The 25,998-nt window shown below is 40.7% G+C and overlaps 1 protein-coding gene across 2 annotated transcripts in view; it reads left to right on the top strand.

Annotated features, from left to right (window-relative positions):
* The first annotated feature begins 4,701 nt into the window (after positions 1-4,701).
* The window catches only part of JAKMIP2 (janus kinase and microtubule interacting protein 2), a 36,793-nt gene continuing 15,496 nt past the window's right edge, over positions 4,702-25,998 (top strand). For both annotated transcript variants that reach the window (XM_077823974.1, XM_077823973.1), the window contains exons 1-7: positions 4,702-4,830; positions 9,196-9,693; positions 15,637-15,846; positions 16,982-17,080; positions 19,990-20,136; positions 22,860-23,000; positions 24,260-24,316. In XM_077823974.1, the coding sequence (XP_077680100.1) occupies positions 4,702-4,830; positions 9,196-9,693; positions 15,637-15,846; positions 16,982-17,080; positions 19,990-20,136; positions 22,860-23,000; positions 24,260-24,316 (1,281 nt within the window). The remainder of the gene's footprint in view (positions 4,831-9,195; positions 9,694-15,636; positions 15,847-16,981; positions 17,081-19,989; positions 20,137-22,859; positions 23,001-24,259; positions 24,317-25,998) is intronic.

The following is a 25,998-nucleotide window of genomic DNA, read 5'->3' as shown; positions in this document are numbered from 1 at the left end:
TCCAATTCAGAGTAAGGCTGTAAAGTGGACAGAAGGTGGCTGCTTCCTTTCCAGGGGGTTGTTATTTTTACTAATATAAATACTATTTTATAGCAAATAAGGTAGTTTCTGAATGTTATTCTATTGGAGTACTTCTGGAGTTTGAAATCTCAGTTACCACATATTATAATTATCTGTTTGTAGGGAAAGAGGTGTTTTTAAGTATGTTTTGGTAATACGGGTAATGCACATCTAAATGTAAGAAGTCTGTCTGCCTGTTTGCAATAGATCAGGGCTGTGAGAGGATTCAAAATCATTTTTCTGAGCAGGACACAATCTTGGAGACTTTATAGTTGTTCTTTCTTTGTTGTTTTCCTTGTTGTAAAGTAAAAGACTCCACTCTGCGAACGCCCACAGACCACTGGCTCAGCAGAGAGGCAGCTGGAGGCCACAACAGATTTTAAAAGATGGAGACAAGCAGAAGCATGTTGGAGCCTAAGGCTATGGCTACACTGGAGAGCTTACAGAGGCACAGCTGTACCAATGCAGCTGCACCGCTGTAAGCTCTCTACTGTAGCCGCTCTAAGCCAACAGGAGAGAGCTCTCCCATCGACTTAATTAATCCACCCCCACCAAGCAGCAGTAGCTATGTCGGTGGAAGAAGCTCTCCTGCCGACATAGCGCTGTCCACACCAGTGCTTAGGTCGGTATAACCTATGTTGCTCAGGTAGGTGCCTCACTTACACCCTGAAACACATAAGTTATACCAACATAAGTGGTAGTGTAGATATAGCCTCAGATGAAAGGGAGCCGAGAGCGTTATAAGATGAAAGAAAAGGCGGACTTGTGGCACCTTAGAGACTAACCAATTTATTTGAGCATGAGCTTTCGTGAGCTACAGCTTCATCGGATGAAGTGAGCTGTAGCTCACGAAAGCTTATGCTCCAACAAGTTGGTTAGTCTCTAAGGTGCCGCAAGTCCGCCTTTTCTTTTTGCGGATACAGACTAACACGGCCGCTACTCTGAGACCTGTCACTATAAAATGAAAGGTCTTGGAGAGGCCAGCAACACAACGGGATTCTCTGCAGGAGGTCTGGAAGGAGCTCGCAGCATGTTGGAAGAGTCTGGGGCCTGCTACATGTTGAGGGAAGATCAGGAGAGTATAATGGAGCTGGACACCTGAGGGAAGAGAGAGAGATCTTTATAGCTGGGCCTCCAAATAGCATGCACAGTTGCAGGTGCAAACCTGCAGGCACTCTTAACTATGCTTACAATTGCACCAGTTTGTGGAAGATACTTCACCTGATTTGTGGGTGCAGAACAAACAATCCCAGAGCACTTTTTATGACCAGTAGTAGACGTAAAATAAAAAGTTATCAAATTCAGAACACAGTTGAGGAACTTGTGATCTGCTACTGACTATGGCGTGCACACACTGACAGACTAAACCCCTCCAACACATTGTTTTGAATTATATGCTCATCTCGATTTTTAAAGATATAACATCCGTCCAGCCCAGGATAACGGTCTTTGGAGAGATGATAAAACTGCACATGCAAAAGACCTCAGGACTGTAATAATTCACTGAATATGTCCATTGTGCTGCTAAGAGTTAACACTGAATCCCAAGATGAAATAACATACCCTTTTTGTTATCTTCTTTTTGATAGTCATGTACCTTTCAATCTCTGAAGGTCCACATTTGCCCATTCCAGAGAGAAAGTTATTACTGTGAAAGATCAAAAATAAGCAGTACTTTGCCATCTGGTCATTATTTATTAAGTTTACTGATTCTAGTATGGATGTTACTAAACCATCTAGCGTAATGCCCATTAAGTCTATTGATTGTTAAGAATCCATAACATGCTACTGATCTTACTAGTGATTAGAGTCTTGGGACACAATACTCCACACACCTACTTCATGGCTCAGTGCTTACTGAGCCCCACTGACTTCAGTGGGGATTTCCCACAGTAAGCACTACACACAATTCTCAGTTAGTGAAGGATTCGGCCCCAAAGTACAAATTCAAAGTAATTCCGTCAAGTAACCCTTAACAGAATTTGGCCATAGGAATTGCAATTAGTTCACATGCTTGTAATATTTGTATTAATGCTGATTATATGAGTGTATTGTATTATTGTTATACTGGGTTTATATCCACTGTCATTGCTTTGGTCTTTTATATCCCGTTCATAATCCATTATGAAACAACCTTATAGACCCATACTATCAAATAAACTCAGCCCTGTGGCTGGTAATAATGCTAAGACAGCATTTTAAGATTTGTAAGCAAAGTGGCCCAGTGCATTAGCTAAAGCTTCTGTTATCTCAGCAGTTCAGTGTGTCATAGCAGCCTCTGTAAATTGCTTGCTATCCAGATGCTAAACCCATGTTTTTATCTGCATAAAAAAGGTATAATGCATATTTGATAAACTAATAAGGAGTAAATTACCTTTTTGGAGGAGACTAGGAATTTATTTTGTCATGCCTCATTTTAGATCCTCTCTTTACTTTCACATTTCTAACCTCAAGTGGTGCTCCTGTTGCAGTTTAACATGATTTTTCTTGCTGTGATTCCAGCCTGCTCTATCTTCATACGCACCAGCTATCTGGGTAACACTGAGACATTCCATCTGTGTAGCAATGATACGTTTAATCCTCATGCTTTATGCTTTCAAGCATAAATATCCAAAGTATCTCATTCCTGAACTAAAAGCATCCATCTTTTACGGCCTGCTGCCTTGCTATGGGAGGCTAACCTTAAAGTAGCTCAGCACACCCCAGGGCTACTACTGCAGGACTGCAGTCGGTGATGCATGCCATCTGCAGTATTATTAGAGTGTTTCAGTCATGAGATCACTTGCAGCCAATCAGAACTGAAGTGGGCTCAGAGCCTCTTGTACCCCCTGCTCATTGGGGTTCTGTAGTAGTACAGCCAGTAAAAGTACTTACTACTGTAACTGTAGTTCAGGTCTTTAAAACAATCACTTCCCTGCAGGGAAGCCTCTCCTGTGAATTTTTAATCTATTTTCTTTCCTGCTTAGCTCACACATTGTTTTGTTTCTCCAGCTCAAAACCTTGCATGGTTAATCTTGAGAAAATTCAACCTTTGTTTAAACCCAAGCAAGTCTTAAGGCATTAGCATTCATATGTCATAGGCAGTCAGATTTTCACATTCTTAACCATTCCCATCTCCTTCGCCTCATTTTCTGAGTTTGAGCTGGACATTATAATGTCATCCCTGCTCTGCTGCATTACAACACAGATGACAAGAATGGGCCACTTATACTATACCGCTTCCAGAGTAGATTTTCTTTCACAATATTCGCCCACTCCTAAAACAAACATGAGTCTCAATTTACTGTAATCTTTGGGCTCCACTCTGATCTCAGGTTTCAGAGTAGCAGCTGTGTTAGTCTGTATTCGCAAAAAGAAAAGGAGTACTTGTGGCACCTTAGAGACTAACCAATTTACCATTGCAACTCCACTGGAAACAATGCACTGGTGTAACTGCGAGCAAGATTAGACCTTCTGTCTTGCATGGGGATTGTGGAGGAAATACTGGCCGGATTCTGATCTCCGTTACAATAACGTAAATCTAGAGTAACTCTATTGATTTCAAAGCAGTTATAACAGCATAACTGGGAGCAGTATATGGAAGCTTAGTTAAATGGAATTAGAGGATGACATTTTCAGGATACATTTCACAATATACAAGTGGAAATAAAAATTAATTCAAGGTAACAAGAAAGAATGCTAGTTTGTTCACTGTATGACAAAATTACTAATGTGGATTGGGTTATTTCCCCAAAAGGTGTCAATCATCCTTGGGAATCATAGTCTTTGTCTCTGATCCATCTAGAGAAGTGGCAGTGGGACTACCTGTTCTCCAGTACATACGGGGAAAGTTAACCCTGGTCCTTGCACAGGTGACCAGGAGAAAGGATACGCGGGGGAGGATGAGAAACACAGCCGGTACACACTCTGCTATGATAGTCCTGGACTTCTCCAGATCACCAACCATGTCAACGTGTATGTTGGTTTTCTGCTGTGAACAATTGTCGTGTAGGACTTGGAGATGCTAGGGATTTAATGGCCATGGATCTGGCACTGCCAGCATGCCTATGAAGGTAGCCGTCCCAGGTCAGGATGGAGACACTGATTGATAAGGCAGTGTGGAGGAAGCTTGTTCCGCTACTGCCAATGCTGTGCTTATTCTGCACAGAAGACCTCTTTATCCGAGGCTTTGAATCAGTGGCAACTAACAGAACCAGAATTATTTTTAAAAATCTCTTTGCTCAGCTACAGAAATCCTTAAGAAACAAACTGCCTCCTACTTCTTTGCGGAATGCCCCCTGGAGGAAACAAGAAAGAGGGAGGACATTGCTTTGAAAGCCATTAGGCATGCCAAGCTTACACATAGCAATTTGATTGTGCTAAAATCCCCCTTGCAAGTCTCTGGACAGAGGTCACAGTGTTTGGAAAAATGAACTATTGTCTTAATGTTTTGTAACCATATGAACCGTTGTGATGCCACTGACCCACTGACAAATAACAGTGTGTCTTATTTCTCGCAGGGCTTCCAAAGCGGCTGAGGACAGGACCTTAAGGAATGTCACACAGTAGGTGCTGAGACAACTTGCACTGAACGGAACAAACAAAGATGGCAGTCCCTATTTGAAAGGAATTAAACGCATAGACTCTCATTAGGAAGAAACAATGTCAAAAAAAGGACGCAGCAAGGGCGAGAAGCCGGAGGCACTGATTGTTGCCCTGCAGGCTGCCAATGAAGAGCTCAGGACCAAGCTCACAGACATTCAAATTGAGCTGCATCAGGAGAAATCGAAGGTGAGTGAAGAGTCAGTATTAAATGACAGTATCTGCAAAGGAGAAAAAGATCTGGAAAAGCTGTATAACAGAAAATCAAGGCGGGCACACATGTTTTTTAACCAGAAGACAGGGCCTGATTCTTCTGTACTTACACCATTTTTATCCTGACTTCAATGGAATTACACTTTGTTTACATGGGGGTAAGTTAAAGGAGGCTCAGGCCTATGAAGAAAAGGATTGTTGACCTCAAGATCCTGGCTACGTTCCAATTAGTTAGATTTATCCTGACACCCTTAAATTCAGTGTTAGTTCTGTGACTACCATGTTTTTCATTTATCTCTGCCTACTGTGTTGTGTTGCTGTGCATTCTCGAAGGACTTATTTCGGCCACTCCAAAGACGGTTGCATTTCACTAGTGAGTGAAGTGCTCCATAAATATATAGTGTGTGATTCTGTGCTGTACCTCTAAGGCTAGGTGCACTGCATTGTAAACCCAACTCTACAGGACCCAGGCCTGTGGAGTTGGTGTTTCCTAGCCCACACTTGAACTTCTACTCTGCATTGTAAATTGCTAGACCCAGGTCTCACAGTCATGCTAGCATCCATGCAGCACTTCAGAGTCAGACCTTCTGACTTGGGCTCAACCCTGAGTCAGAGCCTCAGTTTAATGTGCAGTGTAGACCTTCCTTACGGACCCTACCTTTGAGCGGGGGAGGATCCACAAGGGGAAGGGTCCCAGAGCTCAGGCTCCAGCCTGAGCTGAACATCTACATAGCAGTTTTTAGCCCTGAAGCCCAAGCCCCACAAGCCTGAGTCAGCTTACCTGTGCTGGCCGCAACCATGCTGCTGGTCTTTTATTCAGTGTAGACCCTTAGGGTACGTCTACACTGCAAAAAACCCCAAACCCATGGCAACAAGTCTCAGAGCTGTGGTCTACAGATATGGGCTTACGTTACCAGGCTAAAAATAGCAGTGTAGATTTTCCTGCTTGGCCTCTGAAACCCAGCGAGTGGGGTGGGAGTCAGAGCCTAGCTCCAGCCCAACTGGGAACATCTACACTGCTACTTTCACCCTCATTGCACAAGTCTGAGTCTATAGACCCAGGCTGAGCCTCTCTGCCCTGCATCTTTTTCTTGCCATGTGACATACCCTAAGAGGCTGGAGAGGTTCCCAGCACTCAGAGTCTAAAGTACAGCAGCCTCCCAGGGATCTCTATGGGACAGATCTCTTCAGTGCTGTAGGCTGTGACCCCACCCCAACACATGTCTATTGCCTCTTGCCCCAACCCAACAGCCCCCTGAGGCCTGCAGGACGTCTTCAGGAAGCAGCTTTACAGCTGACTGAGGGAATTCTTCCTTGGCAGAATATGGGGCTTTTAGGACTCTTCATGCCGCTCCAACTGAAAGGAACCGGAATGGGGGTGACGGATGTCACCCACAGTGTAAATTTCTAGCTGTCACTGTGCACTTGCTCTGCAGAGAAGGTGCAGATAGCCTTTCCACTTCCTGCCGGTCGTGCCTGAAGAAGTAGATAGTTTCAGGCTGGCAAAACGTCATCAAGTTTTGAAGTTGCTTTGCAATGAAATGGGTTTTTTCCCACTGCATCACTTCCTGCTTTCTTACTGGTGCTTCTAGTCAGGAGCCCATGACATTACACCTGTGCCCTGGAGTCTCCCGTGCATTGCCAGGTGCAAGAGTGTTGCTTTTGTCCTATAAAGCCTTATACAGCGAGAGCTAAGTGTCTCCTGGATGCTAATGAGATAGCGGCACTCTTTAGTTTTAACAAGATGTTCTTTATGAGCAGCAAACAACAGAAGTCCCATGTTATAGTTGCTGTTGATTTCCTCTCACCGAATCCTGAAGTTATGGCCAGTGCTGTCCACATGCTAGGACTCTGAATCTGCCACTGAGCCACAGTAGCAGTTTCAAAGGGCAGCACTTACTGATGTGGTTTTTTTCCCCCAGTTGATTTTAATTGAAGCCTGTGATGGAAATTCTTTGATTCCTTCACGGATAAGCATGGCCTCAGGAAAACAAACCTAGGCTGGGCTGCTCGGAGCTTCCAAAACTGAACAACAGCAAGTGCTTTAGTTTCCATCGGGTCTTTTATCATGAAAGGCTTTCTTATCCACATATCAAAGCTAATGGCAATCTCAGAAGCCCATTGGCCTGTTGAGTGGAAATCGGTTTCTTTAGTTGTAGCAGAAATAAGATGAAAGAACAAATAGACAGTCTGGGATAATCTGTGGGGGGGTTTCTCCCCTCACCCTCCAGTGAGATTTATAGTCATTAATTGAAACCCATTTTAACATGGCAGGATTCGCAAGCAACAAGAAAACTGACACAGTCATTCTTTCTAATTCATCCTGCATCTCAGACTTTTACAGCAGGCTGATCTCAGAACCTGGAAAGGCACAATGGTTTTTCAAGCCTTGGCACTGATGTCTTAGCAGACAGGCAGGGATTAGCTTTTCTTCTTAGGAACCATAGGCTGGCTGCCAGGAACTTGAAGGAGTAGTGAATTTCTCTCATGCTTTCCACTTTGTTTTCTCACTGACCCTCTCTGTCTTTATTTCCACTGTAACCATAGGCTAATAGTACAGTAGCACCACTGTGGTATGCTGTTAGCTGTCAGGGAGAGCTGTGAGCACTCAGCCCTTTGAAAAACAGAGCGCTCGTATTTATGTGCCTAAATACAGAGCTTAGGGCCTAATTTTAAACAGCCAAGTTTGACAACTTTGACCTGGGCTGTTGCAGAGCTTGGTGCCCTAAGAATGAAGTTGAATATGAGTCACCATGTGATGCAGTTGTGACAAAGGCTAATACCATTCTGGGGTGTATTAACAGGAGGGTCATATGTAAGGAATGGGAGGTAACTGTCCCACTCCACCTGTCACTGGTGAGGCCTCAGTGGGAGTACTGTGTCCAGTTCTGGGCACCACACTTTAGGAAAGATCTTGACAAATTGGAGAGATTCCAGAGGAGAGCAACAAAAATGATAAAAAGTTTAGAAAACCTGACCTAAGAGGAAAGGTTAAAAAGAACTGGGCCTGTTTAGACTTGAGAAAAGAAGACTGATGGGGGGGACATGATAACAGTCTTCAGATATGTTAAGGGCTGTTATAAAGAGGACTATGATCAATTGTTCTCTATGGCCACAGAAAGTAGGACAAGTAGCAATGGGCTTAATCTGCAGCAAGGGAAATTTAGGTTAGCTATTAGGAAAAACTTTCTAACTATAAGGGTAGTTAAGCTCTGGAACTGGCATCCAAGGGAGGCTGTGAAATCCCCTTGATTGGAAGTTCGAAGAACAGGTTGGACACCTGTCAGGGATGGTCTAGGTTTAGTTGGTCCTGCCTCAATGCAGGAGGCTGGACTTGATGACACCTCAAGGTCCCTTCCAGCCCTACACTCTATGATTCTATACGTTGCTCATTGGATTTTTTTTTAAGAAGCCCTAAGAAACACACTGCTCATTTTTAGGATCTGTCAGGATAACTTTGGTGACCTGAAACTGAAGTGAAACTGCACTTTTAGGACTCTTTTCCCCCTTCGAGATATATTTTGGTTGAGAGTATATCTGAGACCACCTGAGGACAGAATGCAAGAGAAACATGTCACCTCAATGCATATTGCATATGGCATTCGTTAGCTTTAGCAAATCCCATCCTTCAAATCAATTACGATTGTAAGAAGGCACCACCCGTGTCTCCTGGGGGGCTTTCAACTGAGGTAGTATTTTATTAATTATTATTCATTTTTTTATCTTTCCTTGTCTTTCTCACTTTAAAGGGTTTGCTCACTCTCTGAGTCTTTATGGTATTTTTTAAAGGAAATTGCCACGGGAGTTTTTATCATCTTAAAATCCTTCTTTTCCCTTCTTACTGTAAATAATAAGCCTGTCACATTCCGTTCTTATTGAAATCTCTTTCTTCATCAAATTGCATTCCTTCATTGCATGTTCACAAGAGTTTGATTTGTAGGGTTGCTAACGAGCTCTAAGATAAGGTTAGTGAAGATTGTTGGGTTGCTCTGTTATTGCAGGGTGGGTCATTGCCCGGGCAAGAGGCTTCAGTCATTTATTTTAATGAACAGCAGTGAAGCACTTGTGTTGAGAAAAAGTATGTAGGGACAAATGCTGAAGTCCTCACTGAGGAAAAACTCCTAATGAGGTCAAGGAGACTTTTTGCCTGAGTAAAGACGGGATAAAGTTGAGTAAGTGCTTTAGGATGTGGCCCATATCTTGTCATACTGAGGGTGAAAGAATCGATGAGTGTCTCAGGTGATTTCCCTCCCTGATTTGCTGGAGTGTATGGGTACTTCAAATGGGCATGGTTTAGAACATATTTCTGGCAGCTGATTTTCTTTTCTTCTCAACCTGTAGGTCAGCAAACTTGAAAGAGAAAAGATTCAAGAAACTAAGCGGATCAGAGAATTGGAGCAACGCAAGCAGACTGTGCAGATCACTGAACTTAAAGCCAAACTCCATGAGGAGAAAATGAAAGAGCTGCAGGCAGTGCGGGAGAACCTAATCAAACAGCATGAGCAGGAAATTACTCGGACGGTTAAAGTGAGAGACAGTGAAATCCAGCGTCTCAAGTCAGCACTGTATGCTTTGCGGGATGGGAGCAGTGACAAAGTAAGGACAGCGCTGACCATTGAGGCTCGTGAAGAGGCCAGGAAACAATTTGACTCCGAGCGCCTTAAACTTTTGCAGGAAATTACTGAACTAAAATCTGCCAAAAAGCAGGTGGACGAGGCCCTTACCAACATGATTCAAGCCGATAAGATCAAGGCGGGTGATCTTCGGAGTGAGCATCAGTCCCATCAGGAAGCCATCTCTAAGATCAAATGGGAGAGTGAAAGGGATATTCGCAGACTGGTTAGTAATCTCCCTATGCACCAAACAGCCAGGGTGACTCCTTACAGCCTTGTTGATTTGCCTCTAGTGCTGATAGGTTTCCTGTTCAGTCAGACCCGGGCAGTGCAAATTAGTTTGCAAACAGATTAAAATACTCCCAGTTACCACATCTCTCTTGGAATTAGGTGAGATGAAGTTGGCGGGAGCTGCTGATGTGAGCTATTCACGGGGCTACTGGAACCCAGGAGGAAATATGCTAATGGTATATTCTGTAACAAATTGGTAGTTTGTGTGTGTATAAATAGATACGCACCCACACCACTGCTGCCTTTTCGGGATGGAATCAGAGCGTCTCCCCACTATGGCCCTATACTGCTAACAGGAATTCTCTTTTAGCTTTAGTGGTAGGGGCTGTGCTTTGGAAGCAGGAGGCTGTCAGCGGACTCACTGCATAAATATTATACCTGCCATCTACAGCAGGAGTCGTCAGTTACTACTGTGCTATCCATGGCCACTCAAAACTTCACCACAGCAGCCAGAATAGGCCCCAGACCCTCCTTCCCCGAAAACACAGGTCCCCAGCACTTGGGTGAAAGGAGAATTTCATTGTGCAGTATAGGGCATAAAACATGCAGATTTATAGCTTTACCAGACTGATAGATGTAACACCTTTGCATCCCAAACATGGCATAACTCTTTCTATTAGTCTTTCTATTTCCTCTCTGCTTGCCCATGTGCATTTCTTTTTCAAATGTTCTATGTAGGGGAAAGTGGCATTCTCCTTCCAGCTTGCAGTGCAGAAGAAGTAGCTCTATCACAAAGAACATTGTGGTGATCATAGAATCATAGAATATCAGGGTTGGAGGGGACCTCAGGAGATCATCTAGTCCAACCCCCTGCTCAAAGCAGGACCAATCCCCAATTTTTGCCCCAGATCCCTAAATGGCCCCCTGAAGGATTGAACTCACAACCCTGGGTTTAGCAGGCCAATGCTCAAACCACTGAGCTATCCCTCCCCCTTGTGATGTTCTTCTCTGCAGTGACTTTGTCTTTCTAGCAATCGTGGTTTCCAAAATTAAACCACCTGCACTGCAGGTGCTGGGTGTTTTAGCTAGAAGTGGGACTGAACGAAAGCCCTCAGCTGTACATCCCTGAAATCCAAATCCAGCTCAAAAGACTCTCTCTTTGTAGACATGAATGATCCTAATCTTGCCTTAGGGCTAGTTTGTGCCATTGAGCCATTATCTGTGTAGGAAGCTGTGCAGCCCCAAGGGACAGTTCTGGGATGGATTATGCCTCAGGAGAGTGCCAGGAAGTGCAAAGGGAGTGTGTGGGGATCCCTCTCCACAGCCGTGGTCCTGCCCCTCTCTCCAAAGCCCTCAGCCTCTTTTGGGCAAATAACACCCCTGGGGTGCACAGAGTTCTGTGACTGACTGTTCCTGGTTCTTGCCCAGCATGTTGACAGAGGGAAAAGGCTTCATGGGCTTTCCTTCTTCTACCAACATTGTCCCAGTCACCAGTGCTAGTCCGGCACCTAATAGTGACCCAGTCACCAGGCACAGTCCGACACCTAATAGTGGACTGAACAGAACCATTGGATCCAAACACCCCAGAACTTGGCGGGTGATGGAAATCTAGATCCAGATTTTGTTGCTGGGGCCCATCTATAATTGTTAATTCATATGCAACATAAAATCAAATTAATCTTCAGAAGCCAGCAGCATGCAATGTGAAGGTCTCCAGCAAAGAGGAAATACTGGGTTTTGCCACACTGCGGTTTCCTCCAGATATTCCATGAGGTTTCCTACATGTTAATAAATCTCAGGTTTGGATTTTCAGCAAGCAGAGGATTTATCTTGCTGGCTCAGAATACTGGACCATCAGTTCCCTCTATCAGTGTCCAAACCTTGTGCTGCAGAGGAAGATGGGAACAAAAAGCCCAGGCACCCAGTCAAATGCACAACACTAAGCAGCACTTAGATCTGCCAGGGATAGGTACTTCATTATTTCAGATAGAGAGAGAGAGAGAGATACTCCTCCTAAACTCTGTACTGATGAGCTTAGATCCCAAAGCCTTAGCTGAGCTGTGTACAATATCTACAATTTTTATTATTGGCCATAAAATTATTATTATTATTTATTACTATTATTATTATTATTATTAGGGCTGTAAATCGCAGTTAACTCACACGATTAACTCAAAAAAAATTAATCATGATTAAAAAAATTAATCGCGATTAATCGCAATTTTAATTATACTGTTAAACAATAGAATACCAATTGAAATATTTTTGATTTTTTCTACATTTTCATATGCATTGTATTCTGTGTTGTAATTGAAATCAAAGTGTATATTATTTTTTATTACAAATGTAAAAATGATAAACAAAAGAAATGATTATTACAAATGTATGATTATTACAATTATGTATGATTATTACAAATGTAAAAATGATAAAAGAAATAGTATTTTTCAATTCACCTCATACAAGTACTGTAGTCCAATCTCTTTGTCATGAAAGTGCAATTTACAAATGTAGATTTTTTTGTTACATAAGTGCACTCAAAACAAAACCATGTAAAACTTTGGAGCATAGAAGTCCACTCAGTCCTACTTCTTGTTCAGTCAACCACTAAGACAAACAAGTTTGTTTACATTTACAGGAGATAATGTTGCCCTCTTCTTGTTTACAATGTCACCAAAAAGTGAGAACAGGCATTTGCATGGCACTTTTGTATTTACGTGCCAGATATGCTAAACAATCGTATGACCCTTCATGCTTCGGCCACCATTCCAGAGGACATGCTTCCGTGCTGATGATGCTCGGAAAAAAATAATGCATTAATTAAATTTGTGACTGAACTCCTTGGGGGAGAATTGTATGTCCCCTGCTCTGTTTTACCCACATTCTGCCATATATTTCATGTTATACAGTCTCAGATGATGACCCAGCATATGTTCATTTTAAGAACACTTTCACTGTAGATTTCACCAAACGCAAAGAAGGTACCAATGTGAGATTTCTAATCAGCCTAAGGTTTGAGAACCTGAAGTGTCTTCCAAAATCTGAGAGAGACGAGGTGTGGAGCATGCTTTCAGAAGTCTTAAAAGAGCAACACTCTGATGTGGAACCTACAGAACCCAAACCACCAAAAAAGAAAATCAACCTTCTGCTGGTGGGATCTGACTCAGATTATGAAAATGAACATGCATTGGTCTGCACTGCTTCAGATTGTTATTGAGCAGAATCCGTCATCAGCATGGACGCATGGACAAACACCTGTTCTCACTTTCAGGTGACATTGTAAACAAGAAGCGGGCAGCATTATCTCCTGCAAATGTAAACAAACTTGTTTGTCTTAGTGATTGGCTGAATAAGAAGTAGGACTGAGTGGACTTGCAGGCTCTAAAATTTTACATTGTTTTATTTTTGAATACAGTTTTTTGGTACATAATTCTACATTTGTAACTTAAACTTTCATAATAAAGAGATTGCACTACAGTACTTGTATTAGGTGAATTGAAAAATATTATTTCTTTCATTTTTTTACAGTGCAAATATTTGTAATCAAAAATAAATATAAAGTGAGCACTGTACGCTTTCTATTCTGTGTTGTAATTGAAATCAATATATTTGAAAATGTAGAAAACATCCAAAAATATTTAAATAAATGGTATTCTGTTATTGTTTAACACTGTGATTAATTGCGATTAATTTTTTTTAATCATGATTCATTTTTTTAATCGCTTGAGAGCCCTTATTATTATTATAAATTTAATTTAATTTAAAAGGAAATTGAAATTCTAGTTGAGCTATGCCCCAAACATGTATTTGATCCATTAGTGTCAGGATAAGAGAAGATTTGTATTAGATATTATACGAGTTCTTACTGCATGTTGTGATTATGTCTCCGTCTGCAGTTGCTACCTACCAGCTTTTCTAATACAAATGATAGTATGGAAAGATTTTAAACAGCAGAGGGGAGCAATGCTCTCTGCTTTAGTCTTTATGGTGTCATCAACAGTTATAGAAACAACACAGAAGGTCAAATTCAGTGCTGGGGTAAGTGGCTACAACTCCACTGGCTTCAAAGGAGTTATGCTCACTTGCAACAGCAACGAATTTGGTCTGGAAAGTTGAATTCACGATTTGGCAGGTAAGTGAAAAAAAATTCAAATTAATTACTTTTTCATTTTTAAATTGCTGGGCTAGACCCTAGAATGGTGTAGATCGTAATATTGCCATTACCCAGAGTTCAGAAAAAGTGGGAAATCAGACCCCCGAAATCAGGAGACTGGTTTAGTAATCATGAGAGTTTCAAAAGAATGAATGTTGGGTTCTTTCTGGTTTGCCTTTTGCTTTTTTGAGCCTTTATGGTACTCTTGTGTCATATTTTCAAGCTTCGCTCTGTAATCCTGAGGGCTAGGATCTTCCTTTTTTTCTTAACTGGAAGCTCAAACTCTCAGACAATGGATTTGGGCTTTAAGATAAACACTAAATAGCATGAGACTCACAACAAAATTGTGAGAGTTGGCAACACTAGTCAACTCAGCCCTGGATGAATATTTTGTGAGTGAAATGGTATTTTAAACAGAAAAATGGTCCCTTTTAAAAAGCTTTTGTTTGTATAAGTGCCATGCACTAGGTCAGACTTTGATCTCATTTACGCCAGTGTAAATCCACTGTATCTCCACTGGAATCAATGGGGTTGCATCAGATTGACAAGTGTGTAATAGAGATTAGAATCTGGCCTAGAGTTGCCACCCGTCCGGGTTTTACCTGGACAGTCCACATTTTGGCTTCTGTGTCTGAGTACCATCTGGCCCATTAATTTGAAAAATATACTGTTGGGAGGATTTCAGTATGCATGAAAGGCGACAGGATCAGTAAATATCTTTGAGGCTCTGGGCAAAATTCAACACAGGCAGCATTCGGGTTTTGGGGAAATGACTCATGTAACTTTCACAGATTAACATGCATTTTTTTCCCTGAGTGTTTTACAAATTCTGAGTCACAGAATTTCCTTAGGCTCAATGGCATTTAGCTGGCTCATACCTATCTTTAAAGTTTTCAGGGCTTACGTGCAGTGATCTTATTCTAAACGTTAGTTACCCCTTTCTCTTCTAGTCTTCCAGTGTAGCTGCCTGGACAGCATCAGTCATCCAGATTCTAGTGGAAGGGATGAGACACTTCAATATGTGCTGGATCTGCGTGGAACATTAGACAGGAGTGATGCAGCTAATGAAACTTATGGACTTGATTCTCCATTCATTAGAATGACACTGCCAATAGGGAGCGGAGAATGAGGCCCCTAGACTGCAAGTCTACTAAATAGAGGGGACAGATCCTCAGCGGATGTAAATCTATGAAGCTGTGCCAATTTACACCAACTGAGGATCTTACATCTGTGCAAAGTGAGTACACAGACCATATCCTCAGCTGGTGTGAATCAGCATAGCTCCATACCTGGGGATCTAGCCCAATCATATTAATTTTGATTGTTTTACACTTACTTTGAACTGGTACTGGTGCAACACCATCAACTGTGGTCACTCTGGCTGGCGCTTTGGTCTTCCAGAGACTGTGCATGTTTGATGATGATGAAGTTATAGATTAAACCCTTGGTCTGATTTTCAGAGAAGGTGAGCACCTGCATCTCTTATGTACATCAGCAGGGAGTGAAGACCTGGGCACCTTTGAAAATTAGTCCATATTTTGTGCATAGATGTACTTCTATATCATTCAATTTATGGCCTTTGCTCATCATAGACTTACTAATCCGATGCAATAACTATTTGTTTTTTATGATGTTGAGGAAGTGTGTAATCCATGAGTTTGGTGTACTGTTTAACAGCAGATACAGCAGTGAACAACAACGGTAAGGTGATCTCTCCTTACTCCTGCAGTGCTGACATTCTGTTGGGCTTGTGCAGTAACATTGTACTTTTATTTCTTAATTAAGATGGATGAAATCAAGGCTAAAGACAGAATCATCTTTTCCTTGGAGAAAGAACTGGAGACCCAGACAGGCTATGTACAGAAGCTCCAGCTGCAGAAGGAGGCTCTGGATGAACAGCTCTTCTTAGTGAAGGAGGCGGAGTGTAACATGAGCAGTCCCAAACGAGAGATCCCAGGAAGAGCTGGAGATGGATCAGAACACTGTAGCAGTCCTGTAAGTAGGCTTAAATGTAATCCAAAATACAAACAATGGGCTTTATTTGGATTGCAAAATTATTTTGCCCACTTCCTGCATCATTTTCATGTTGCTATAGTAGTTAAGCCTCACTCTGTGAAGTGTCTTCTAGTGGTAATTCTAATTACAGGAAATAGTTCTTGGCACAGGAAATGTCTACTGGACTAAACTATTCAGGGCCTATTTCTTTACTTACACTTTTGTGCAAAGCAGGTATAAGAAGATAAAGGCAGTTGAGAATGACAGTGTTTTCCTTGCTTTCCAACCTGAGTTTTGTTCTGAAAAAACCCTCCTAAGTAGAGTTGTTCAGAAAAGAAGGGGGATGAGAGTGTTTCTGAGGAAAATTTATACAAAAATTAAACATTTTTAGTTTTTGTCACAATTTTCATCAGAAATACTTAATTTTTAATCAAAAAACAAAACCAGAATTTTTTATTCCAACAACTGAAAAATGAAAACTTTCATCTGAAAATTGTCAGAAACTGAAAAAAAAATCCCATGGAAAAAATGTTCAAGGAAAGCAGGCACTTTCTGAGAAAATTTTAAATCAACAACCTAATTTTCCATCAAAAAAGTTCCAATGGAAAAATTTTGACCAGTTCTGTTCCTCGGTCCAGAAACCCCTTCTATGAATCTTCCTCCTCAGATATAGCTTTCAAAGTCCAAACGAAGCAGCCTTGAAGGCTCAGGTTGAGACCTATCCAAGTTTCTCCCTTGCAAATGTTTATGTTTCCCTTTGCTTTGAGCAGTTAATGCTTCCTGAGCTAATGAGTTCAGACTAATGACCTGAGCTTGTACCTTATGTGGTCATCAGCACCAGTGCATACTGAATGTAAACTGCTACCAACAGAATGGCATGTCATTTGCACCCATGTTGCACGAGTCAAAGCTGCATTAGATAGTACAGAATGAGGTCCATGCTGTTTTAACTTTTACCCAGCATCCAGGTACTTGTGACAGACGTAAATGATGTCAACCTTACAAATGGGTTTCGTTTCATTAGAAAATGATGATGTGTTCGTCTTTTTTGTGAGCATTCCAGTCCATTTGTTTCTTGTCCAATGGACAGTTTCAGAGGACCTAGAAACTAAATTTTCTTTCTTTCAATTTACAGGATTTACGCAGAAATCAGAAGAGAATGGCAGAGCTGAATGCCACTATCCGGAAGTTGGAGGACAGGAACACACTGCTTGTAGATGAACGAAATGAACTGGTGTGTGCTCTTGTCTGTGTCAGATTGGGGAGGCAAGAGCTGTAAAGAAAGGAAAGGAAAGAAGAGGAGCCTCTAAGGGTGTTAGAGGCAGAGAAAGTTCATACTGTGACCACCCACTACCTCTAGGGCCCAGGGGCATGAGAGGGTTGGAAATGGCATTGTGGTACTCAGGAAGGCTCAGCTGCCTCAAGGCCTAAGCCAAAGCCCATTGAAGGCAATGGCAAGGGGCTTGGGATGAGGCCCTCGGTCATTAGTCCACCACATTCACTGCCCTCCTGGTATTTTCTGTCTCTTGTGTTTCAATTTAACACGCTACCATTCTGTATATCATGGAATGCCTCAGAAAACACCTCATAAAGCACAACATGGTAGCGCATTACATTTAAACACACGAGGCAACAGTGGGCAGCCACGGCCAGCCCCGGCTGCCAACTGAATCCAGCTCCTGCATCTCCTGGCCCACTCGCCCCAGCCCTGGGGCCTCCTCAGAGGGCTCTGTGGATGATGCCAGTCTAGGTCTCAGATCCACAGTTCATAGGGGTCGAGGCTTAATCTGCCACAGTTCAGAGGGTTCTTGAGGAGTTTACCAGGAAATTTCACAGTAACCCCGTCAGCCAATCTGAGATGGATTTCCTGTTTCACTGGTGACCTTTTTTCTAGTTCTGCTACAGATGAACAGCCCATAATCCCTGAACTCCAACAAGGACACTGTGTCACAATAAATAACTTGGTAAAATAATTAGAGTTATAAATGCAATACTAGTATTTTAAAGATACACATGATATTATACACTATAAAGCTTTTAATTAATATACTCACACCCTTTCTTGATGACCTGGTGCTAAGACACAAAGGCCCAGCCTCCCCTCAGGTTCCTTAATTGTTGACAGGGAGGTGCAGAGTTTAGAAGAAGCTAGAGCTAAGAGCTATTGCAGCTAACTTAGAGTTTTACTTAACTAACTGACTTAAAACTTAAAATTAAATTAACAGACTAATAAACTAAGAACGAAGAAGCGTGGAGCTTAGAAACTTAGAGAACAAGCTCCCAAGCACAAAACTTAGAAAAACCCTCAGAAACTTAGAAGCTTAGACACTTTTTTGGCAAGGTGGGTCACCCTCTTTTATAGGGCTTGAGCACTCAGGCCCTCCTTCTATGTCCAAACTTAGTTTCCTCACCCACTGAAATGTTGGGGTACACTTACTCCATAGGCTGGTATGTTTGTACATATTAATGCCATATACATACATATTAATGACATTAGATCATTCTTACATTTGTTATTTTTGTCCTCCCGGTTATTTCGGTTATTTCCTTGTGGTGTACCTGTTTACAGAGAGTATGAACTTTGGAAAGCCCCCTATGCCAACCTGCTTCAACACATCCTTTATCTATCTATGTTAAAGATCACAGCCATATATGGACCTTATGCCTTAACTCATCACTATTTACCTAGGTGAAAGGTCCCAGACATATGTGTGCTAACTTTGCTATCTGGGTGAAAGGTCCCAGACATATGTGTGCTAACTTTGCCTTAGCTCAATATACAGAATGTGGCCTGTAGGTCCCTTGCATTACAGCCAAACTACTTTAATATAAACCTGTAAACCTATTATAATAAAACAAATAATCAAAGTCATAAGAAAATAAGAAACCTATAAGAAAAGATATATAGGCAAGCAAGCAGGCTAGCCCTAGAGGCTACAACAATAAATTCATTTCTTTATCAGATTGACTCTTAGAACAGGATAGGTGTGCCTTTAAGTGAACATCAGTGCTTTTTGACCTTCATCATTTCTGCAGTTGTAGTAAAAGATTAAGTTTTTGAAAAGCAGTGCTGTTTCCATTACGTTCATTGTGGAAGCAATAACCATGATTAACTCAGTATGTGTTAATATAGATATCTTGTGTGCCTCAGTGGTATTAATTAATACTTGTAAATGATGTCTTACCAACGTTTCAGTAACACAGCAAAATGCATTACTTTTATTGATTTGATTATGTATCTCTCTCAAAAACTTGGCTTCTAAAAGATTATACCATTAACATTCACCCTACTTTGCTCTTATGGATACAAACTTTTAAATTACTGAAGTATTTTTTAATGAGAAAATGCCACTTCTTTGAAAATGACTGTAAACAGACCTTAGATAATGGGCATATTTATTAAATAATATAGTATGACTAAGTACTGTGCCATGGAAGGAAAACGCCCAAAGGACAATGGAAAAGGGACAAAGGGCTTTATGCCTAAAATGGCAACTTGAGATTCCTCCTTCCCTGCCAGAAAGGATTGTTTTGTTTTGTCTTTTTAAACAGGAATTGAGTGTTATTCAGTGGAACTCATCTTGTAAGGAAGGAGGACATTTAAGTGGATAAGAATATAGACATTGATATATTAGAACATGCTACTACCTACAAAAATGCCTTCTCACTGTTAAGCAATGGTTTGATTAAAATAAATCTACTGTTTTATACAAATATATATATGTTCTGTTGTCCATCAAGAGCCCAAGCTATGGATGTGATATTTACTATCAGCGTAACTTGGGCCATTCAAGGACCAATCCAACTCTTTCTTTTGGTAAGGAAGTCAGTATGACACAGTCGACAGGTTCTATTCCCACCTCTGCTTCTGGCCTCCTGGGTGACCTTGGACAAGTCATGTTGTCTCTCTGTGCCTCAGTTTCCCCATGTGTAAAAGGGACCTCCTTTGTACAGTGCTTTGAGATCTATGGATGAAAAGTGCTATATGAGAGTTAGATGATATTATTCTGTCAGTTCCGTTTCATACTTTTGTTCAGGGCTTTGTTGGGACAATAGTCACCTGGGAAGGAGAGAGAAGGCAAGAGCCCGCAGTGAAGGAAGGAAAATCCATTTTTAACTTGTCATTATTATTCATTATTACAGTTGAAACGTGTTCGAGAAGCTGAAAAACAATGCAAACCTCTCCTTGAAAGGAACAAGTGCCTCACCAAGAGAAACGATGAACTGATGCAGTCTTTGCAGCGCATGGAGGAGAAACTCAAAGCAATCACTAAAGAAAATGTAGAAATGGTTGGTATTGAACACCAAGCAAAGATCTGTATATATATGCACTTCCACAGGCTTCAACGTGGTCTTTCATAAATTAGATTTACAGGCCTTCACCATGAAAAACAGCTGTGCCCTCAGTTCATGTCTTACTCTGACATTTTTCTTCCATCCAGGCCTGGCTGTAAATACTTTATGGAAGGGAAAATATTAAGAGCTACATTTTCAGCCAGCTTCATGTTGGTCTTTGCGTTTGCATTTTTATGTGCACATCTGTGGCAGATAAAGAGCATCATCTGCTTCACAGAACCCCCACATGTCAGGCATTTGGGCAGCGTGGGTGCATGCATCATCTGTGGGCATAACTAGATGCATGTGGAAAAGTGGGTATACAAATGTGATGTCTGGAGCTGTAAACTGCACCACAAATGGGAGACCTGGAACTGTAAATTTCACCTGAAATATTTGTTCTATTTTGTGTGGTTGCTTTTTTACATGTGGGAAAAACTCTCTTCTTTATAAATCCATTAACATGGAACTGCTGCAGTTTTCAAAAGGGTTATAACACTTTCCTACACTCATTTTGGTGTTGTTTTGGCATTAACAAAATGCACAAGTAATATCTATGGCTACAGCCAGGAATAATGCAGCCAGGTGCTGAGCAGCCTTGCCCACATAGCATTTGCTAATGTATCTCATCCCTGATTTGTGATTTCCACTGCACATCGCTTGAGCAGGCTGGTTGCTTTTCCATATGGGTCCTGCTCCACTGGTGATTAGGAGACTATCAGATTCATTTTAATTTCTTCTGCAAGCAGGGATTTGACATCCAGCTTAACAGAGGTTAAAGTTACAGGGTTAATCTACCCTAAAACAGTGTAACCAATCCATGTCCTGCAAACAGGCAAATCAGTGTTGACACTATAGACATTACAACACTTGTTCTACAGCACTACAGACTTCTACCGCTTCCACTCAAAGAATTCTCCCTTGTGCTTTCTGTGTGCCAGTCACTAGAGGGCAACATCATGACATATAGATAGTAGGGCTGTCAATTAATCTCAGTTAACTCATGCGATTAACTCAAAAAAATTAATTGCGATAAAAAAATTAATCACGATTAATCGCATTGTTAAAAAATAGAATACCAATTGAAATGTATTAAATATTTTTGGATGTTTTTCTACATTTTCAAATATATTGATTTCTGTTACAACACAGAATACGAAGTGCACAGGGCTCACTTTATATTATTATTTTTATTACAAATATTTGCACTGTAGAAATTATAAAAAGAAATAGTATTTTTCAATTCACCTCATACAAGTACTGTAGTGCAATCTCTTTATCGTGAAAGTGTAACTTACAAATGTTGATTTTTTTTCTGTTACATAACATCACTCAAAAGCAAAACAATGTAAAACTTTTGTGCCTACAAGTCCACTCAGTCCTACTTCTTGTTCAGCTAATCGCTAAGACAAACAAGTTTGTTTACATTTATGGAAGATAATGCTGCCTGCTTCTTATTTACAATGTCACCTGAAATTGAAAACAGGCATTCGCATGGCACTTTTGTAACTGGTGTTGCAAGGTATTCACATGCCAGATATGATAAACGTTCATATGCCCCTTCATGCTTCGGCCACCATTTCAGAGGACATGCTTCCATGCTGATGATGCTCTTTAAAAAAAATAATGTGTTAATTAAATTTGTGACTGAACTCTTTGGGGGACAGTTGTATGTTCTGTTTTACATTCTTTGTGTTTTGTCAAATCTGCTGTGAAAGTGTTCTTAAAACAAACATGTGCTGGGTCATAATCTGAGACTGCTATAACATGAAATATATGGCAGAATGTGGGGTAAAACAGAACAGGAGACATACAGTTGTCCCCCAGGGAGTTCAGTTACAAATTTAATTAACTCATTATTTTTTTAACGAGCATCATCGGCATGGACACATGTCCTCTGGAATGGTGGTTGAAGCAAGAAGGGACATATGAATCTTTAGCTCATCTGGCACATAAATATCTTGCAGTGCCAGCTACAACAGTGCCATGTGAAGGCCTGTTCTCGCTTTCAGGTGACATTGTAAACAAGAAGCAGGCAGCATTATCTCCTGCAAATGTAAACAAACTTGTTTGTGGGAGCGATTGGCTGAAGTAGGACTGAATGGACTTGTAGGTTCTAAAGTTTTACATTGTTTTATTTTTGAATGCAGTTATTTTTGTACATAATTTTACATTTGTAAGTTCAACTTTCATGATAATGAGATTGCACTACAGTACTTGCATTAGGGGAATTGAAAAGATACTATTTCCTTTGTTTTTTACAGTGCAAATATTTGTAATCAAAAATAAATATAAAGTGAGCAGTGTACGCTTTTCATTCTGTGTTGTAATTGAAATCAATATATTTGAAAATGTAGAAAACATCCAAAAATATTTAAATAAATGGTATTCTATTATTGTTTAACAGTGCGATTAATCGCTATTAATTTTTTTAATCGCTTGACAGCCCTACTGCATAGCCTCATGCAGAATAAATTACAATTTAACTCCCTGACATTCTCTCCTTTTTACAATTAAGGGATGGTAAAGAGTAGTAATGTCATGACAATTTTGCAACTGATGCAGATTTAAAAGAACATGAAAACATTGCCTGATTAAAGGGGGGACTTTAAAGTACTGACTCTCATTTTATCTTTCTTTATTTCTCTCTCTATATATATGTTTTGTCTTCTAAACAGAGAGAAAAAATGACATCACACCCTCCACTGAAGAAATTAAAATCTCTCAATGACTTAGATCAAGCTAACGAAGAGCAAGAAACTGAGTTTTTAAAGCTTCAAGTTATAGAACAACAGAACATAATTGATGAGTTAACAAGGGTATGTCTAGCCCATCAGGAATTAAAAGCAATCATATATAACTGACATCTTCATCTCATAACAGACAGGATTTGAGTGGTAACATTTTAATAATAATGATGCTTTATTATTTCTAGGATGTGAATTTTAAAATACAGTCTCACAGTACAATTTTTGTGGGTGCAATTATGTGTGGGCACAGTTTGTGTCATTTTGTAGATATGTGTAATCCAGTAATTAGATGTCTAAATGACAATTAGCTGTAAGAAAAAATAGTTACAAGAAAGAAGAATGATGTCTTATTCAAAATCAGGTCCCCAGTGTGTTTCACAAAATGATATCCTAAAAATTAACATGTAAAACAGTAATATAGTTCCAGGATTCAATAAAATAGAAAACAGCGAGCCTAAAATATATACATTAGTTGCAGAATGTCTTATACAATTAGATATATGCAATGTAGTACAGAATACAGATGCAGAGTTCTGTATAGGGAAGAGAGAAAAAATAAGTTTGCAGCTGAGAAATAAAGTGACGCAGAGAGAGGATTGTTCCAGATTTTGGAAACTGAAGAGTGAGAAGACTTTGTACCCCCACGGGAAGACTGGTTTTAACTAAGAAAACAGGGGCCTCTCCCCAGTTTTAGTCTTGCCAAAAGGATACATTCTTCATTGCACTGTTCACCTCATCAATAATACTGTACGTCTGAATCTTGGGTACATCAGTGAGGTTAAGAAGTGCTGATGTTAGAATCCCCTTAAGAAGCCTCAGATGTGACACAGAAGCAGATGTTGTTAGACAGCCGTTCACTAGTAATTTGGATACAGCTCTTCATGTTAAATGCCCCTTTCCAGGACATTTGCAAGATAATATGAACAAAATCAGATTCCACAGAAATCTGTTGCATCGTCTAAGACATCCTGCTTGGGAAACGGACATGAAGTCAACAATAACACAGCCCAATGACTTTGAGATAGACAGATATCAACGATGCATCTGCAGACAAGGCAAATAGTATACTTCAAATCTCATGGCCCCATCCCACTCCCCATGATGACCAGGCCCTGTACAAATTGTTTAACAGAAATGACAGCTACACGACATGAGTAAATGGCTGGAGCTTCTTTTCAGATGTCATAACTTCTGGTCACCCTTTCAACCTTAAATAGCAGTGTTCTGCACAAAGAACTAGATCCTCAGCTTGTGTAAATAAGACTAACTCCATTAAAGTCAATGGAACTATGAAATATTGGATCATATTTCTTAACTGTATTTTCCAGGATAGGGAAAAGCTGATTCGTCGCAGGAAGCATAAAAGAAGTTCAAAGCCAATTAAGGTAAGAGGAAAACTACTCTGTCTTACTGTAACAATGCCAGTGGGGTTTTCAGGAAAACAATCTGTGAAAACCTGAGGAAACAGATGATGTTTGGTTGCAGTAAGCTCCCTTAGCAATGGGGTTCAAAGGAATCTGAATTTCTTTGGAAAAGCTTTTCAATCCTATTTTTCCTTTAAAATAATAACATAATTATTTACCATCTGCTTTTCTGTAGATACCAATTTCAGGTCCTGTTGGGATCATATTTTTGTCCTGAAAGACTCTTCAATCTGTCTGCTGCTGTTGGTTAATACTAATACTAATCCAATCCTGAAATCCTTATTCACGCAAAACTTCCATTGACTTTAATATTCTCGTAAACTGAAATCCCTGGCCCAGATCCTACGCAGCACTCAGCTCAGAAGAGAAGAAGGGTGCAGAGGTCTTAAGTCATTTGTGGTGCTCTGATCCTCAATCTAGTCCAGTCCCTGCAATAATTTAGAGCAACCCGAGGGATGAGCTAATTTATGACAGCTGCCAGTGCTTCCATCAGCTGGATTTAGGGAACCCCCAGCCATGTCTCCTGTGCCTTAGAAACTGCTAGGTTAGCTCTGTGCCACCAGAGGACTCTCAAATGGCCAGATTCACCAGGTTAGGGCAACTTTTCTCCACCAGAGTCATGCAAGTCTGTCCTGTCATTCAGCAGAATCAGGCCCAATAAGTCCTATGGTAAATTGAGGTACTGTCACATAATTTCATTAAGGATTTTAAGGTTGCACACAACAGGCAGAACTGAGGCTAAGGAATGAGCCCAACATGTCCCTGTTTAACTTTATTTCTAAATAAGCAACCAGAAATTGTACTGCTCAGCAGGGTATAGCAGTGCTCTTCATTTCTAAAAAAAGTACACATACACAAGGATTTCTCAGCATCTTCAGTTCATCCCTTCTGCATGACTCAAACAGTGGGGATTTATTAGAGGGCTGTAATCTGACAGCATTAAAAGAGAAAAATACTGTAGTGCAACAGTGCATCTTAAATTCTTATTGATCCATCTGTCTGCATAAGTATTCTACTGTGTGCCAAGCATTAAATCCTGAAATCCAAACCTGCTGGTTAAGCAGTTCTACCATCATAGAATGTGACTCACATTTTTTCTGTGATGTGTTTAATTCAGTCTAGGTGGCAGGATATTCAACCTTAACCAAAACACATAGTTTGAACAGCATTCTCGCTGAGGTAGCAATTACCACACCAGTTTTACTTTCATGTAAATCCACTGACTTACTCAAGATAGACAGTGATAGGAGAATCAGGTTCATCATCTCAGTTCTGCACAACAGGACATCTCTGGTATTGTGGCATTGTCCTTTAAGACAGGACTAAAAGATGGTTGCTCTGAACAGCTTTATGTAGTAACAACATATGATTCTATTCCCTTCAGATGGGGGTGGAGGCTTCTCTCTTGGGATATTGATACTCTCTGACGCTACATTGTCTGATAGTTTTAGACTACAGGCCAGATACATAACTGATGCGAATGAATTAGCACAACTCCATGGACCTCAATTCACCAGCTGATTATAGGGACCTATGTGTGGTTCCTTTCAGAGGGATCTGGTGTTTGGAAATGCAACTTATGGCTCTTCTTTCATGTCTTGTGGTTCTTTTAAAGTGCCTACCAAAGTGTTTTTGGAACTGGC

The sequence above is a fragment of the Eretmochelys imbricata genome, chromosome 8, assembly GCF_965152235.1.
Source record: "Eretmochelys imbricata isolate rEreImb1 chromosome 8, rEreImb1.hap1, whole genome shotgun sequence".
NCBI lineage: Eukaryota > Metazoa > Chordata > Testudines > Cheloniidae > Eretmochelys > Eretmochelys imbricata.
The sequence above is the reverse complement of the archived record's forward strand: the minus strand, read 5'-3'. Positions and strand labels throughout refer to the sequence as shown.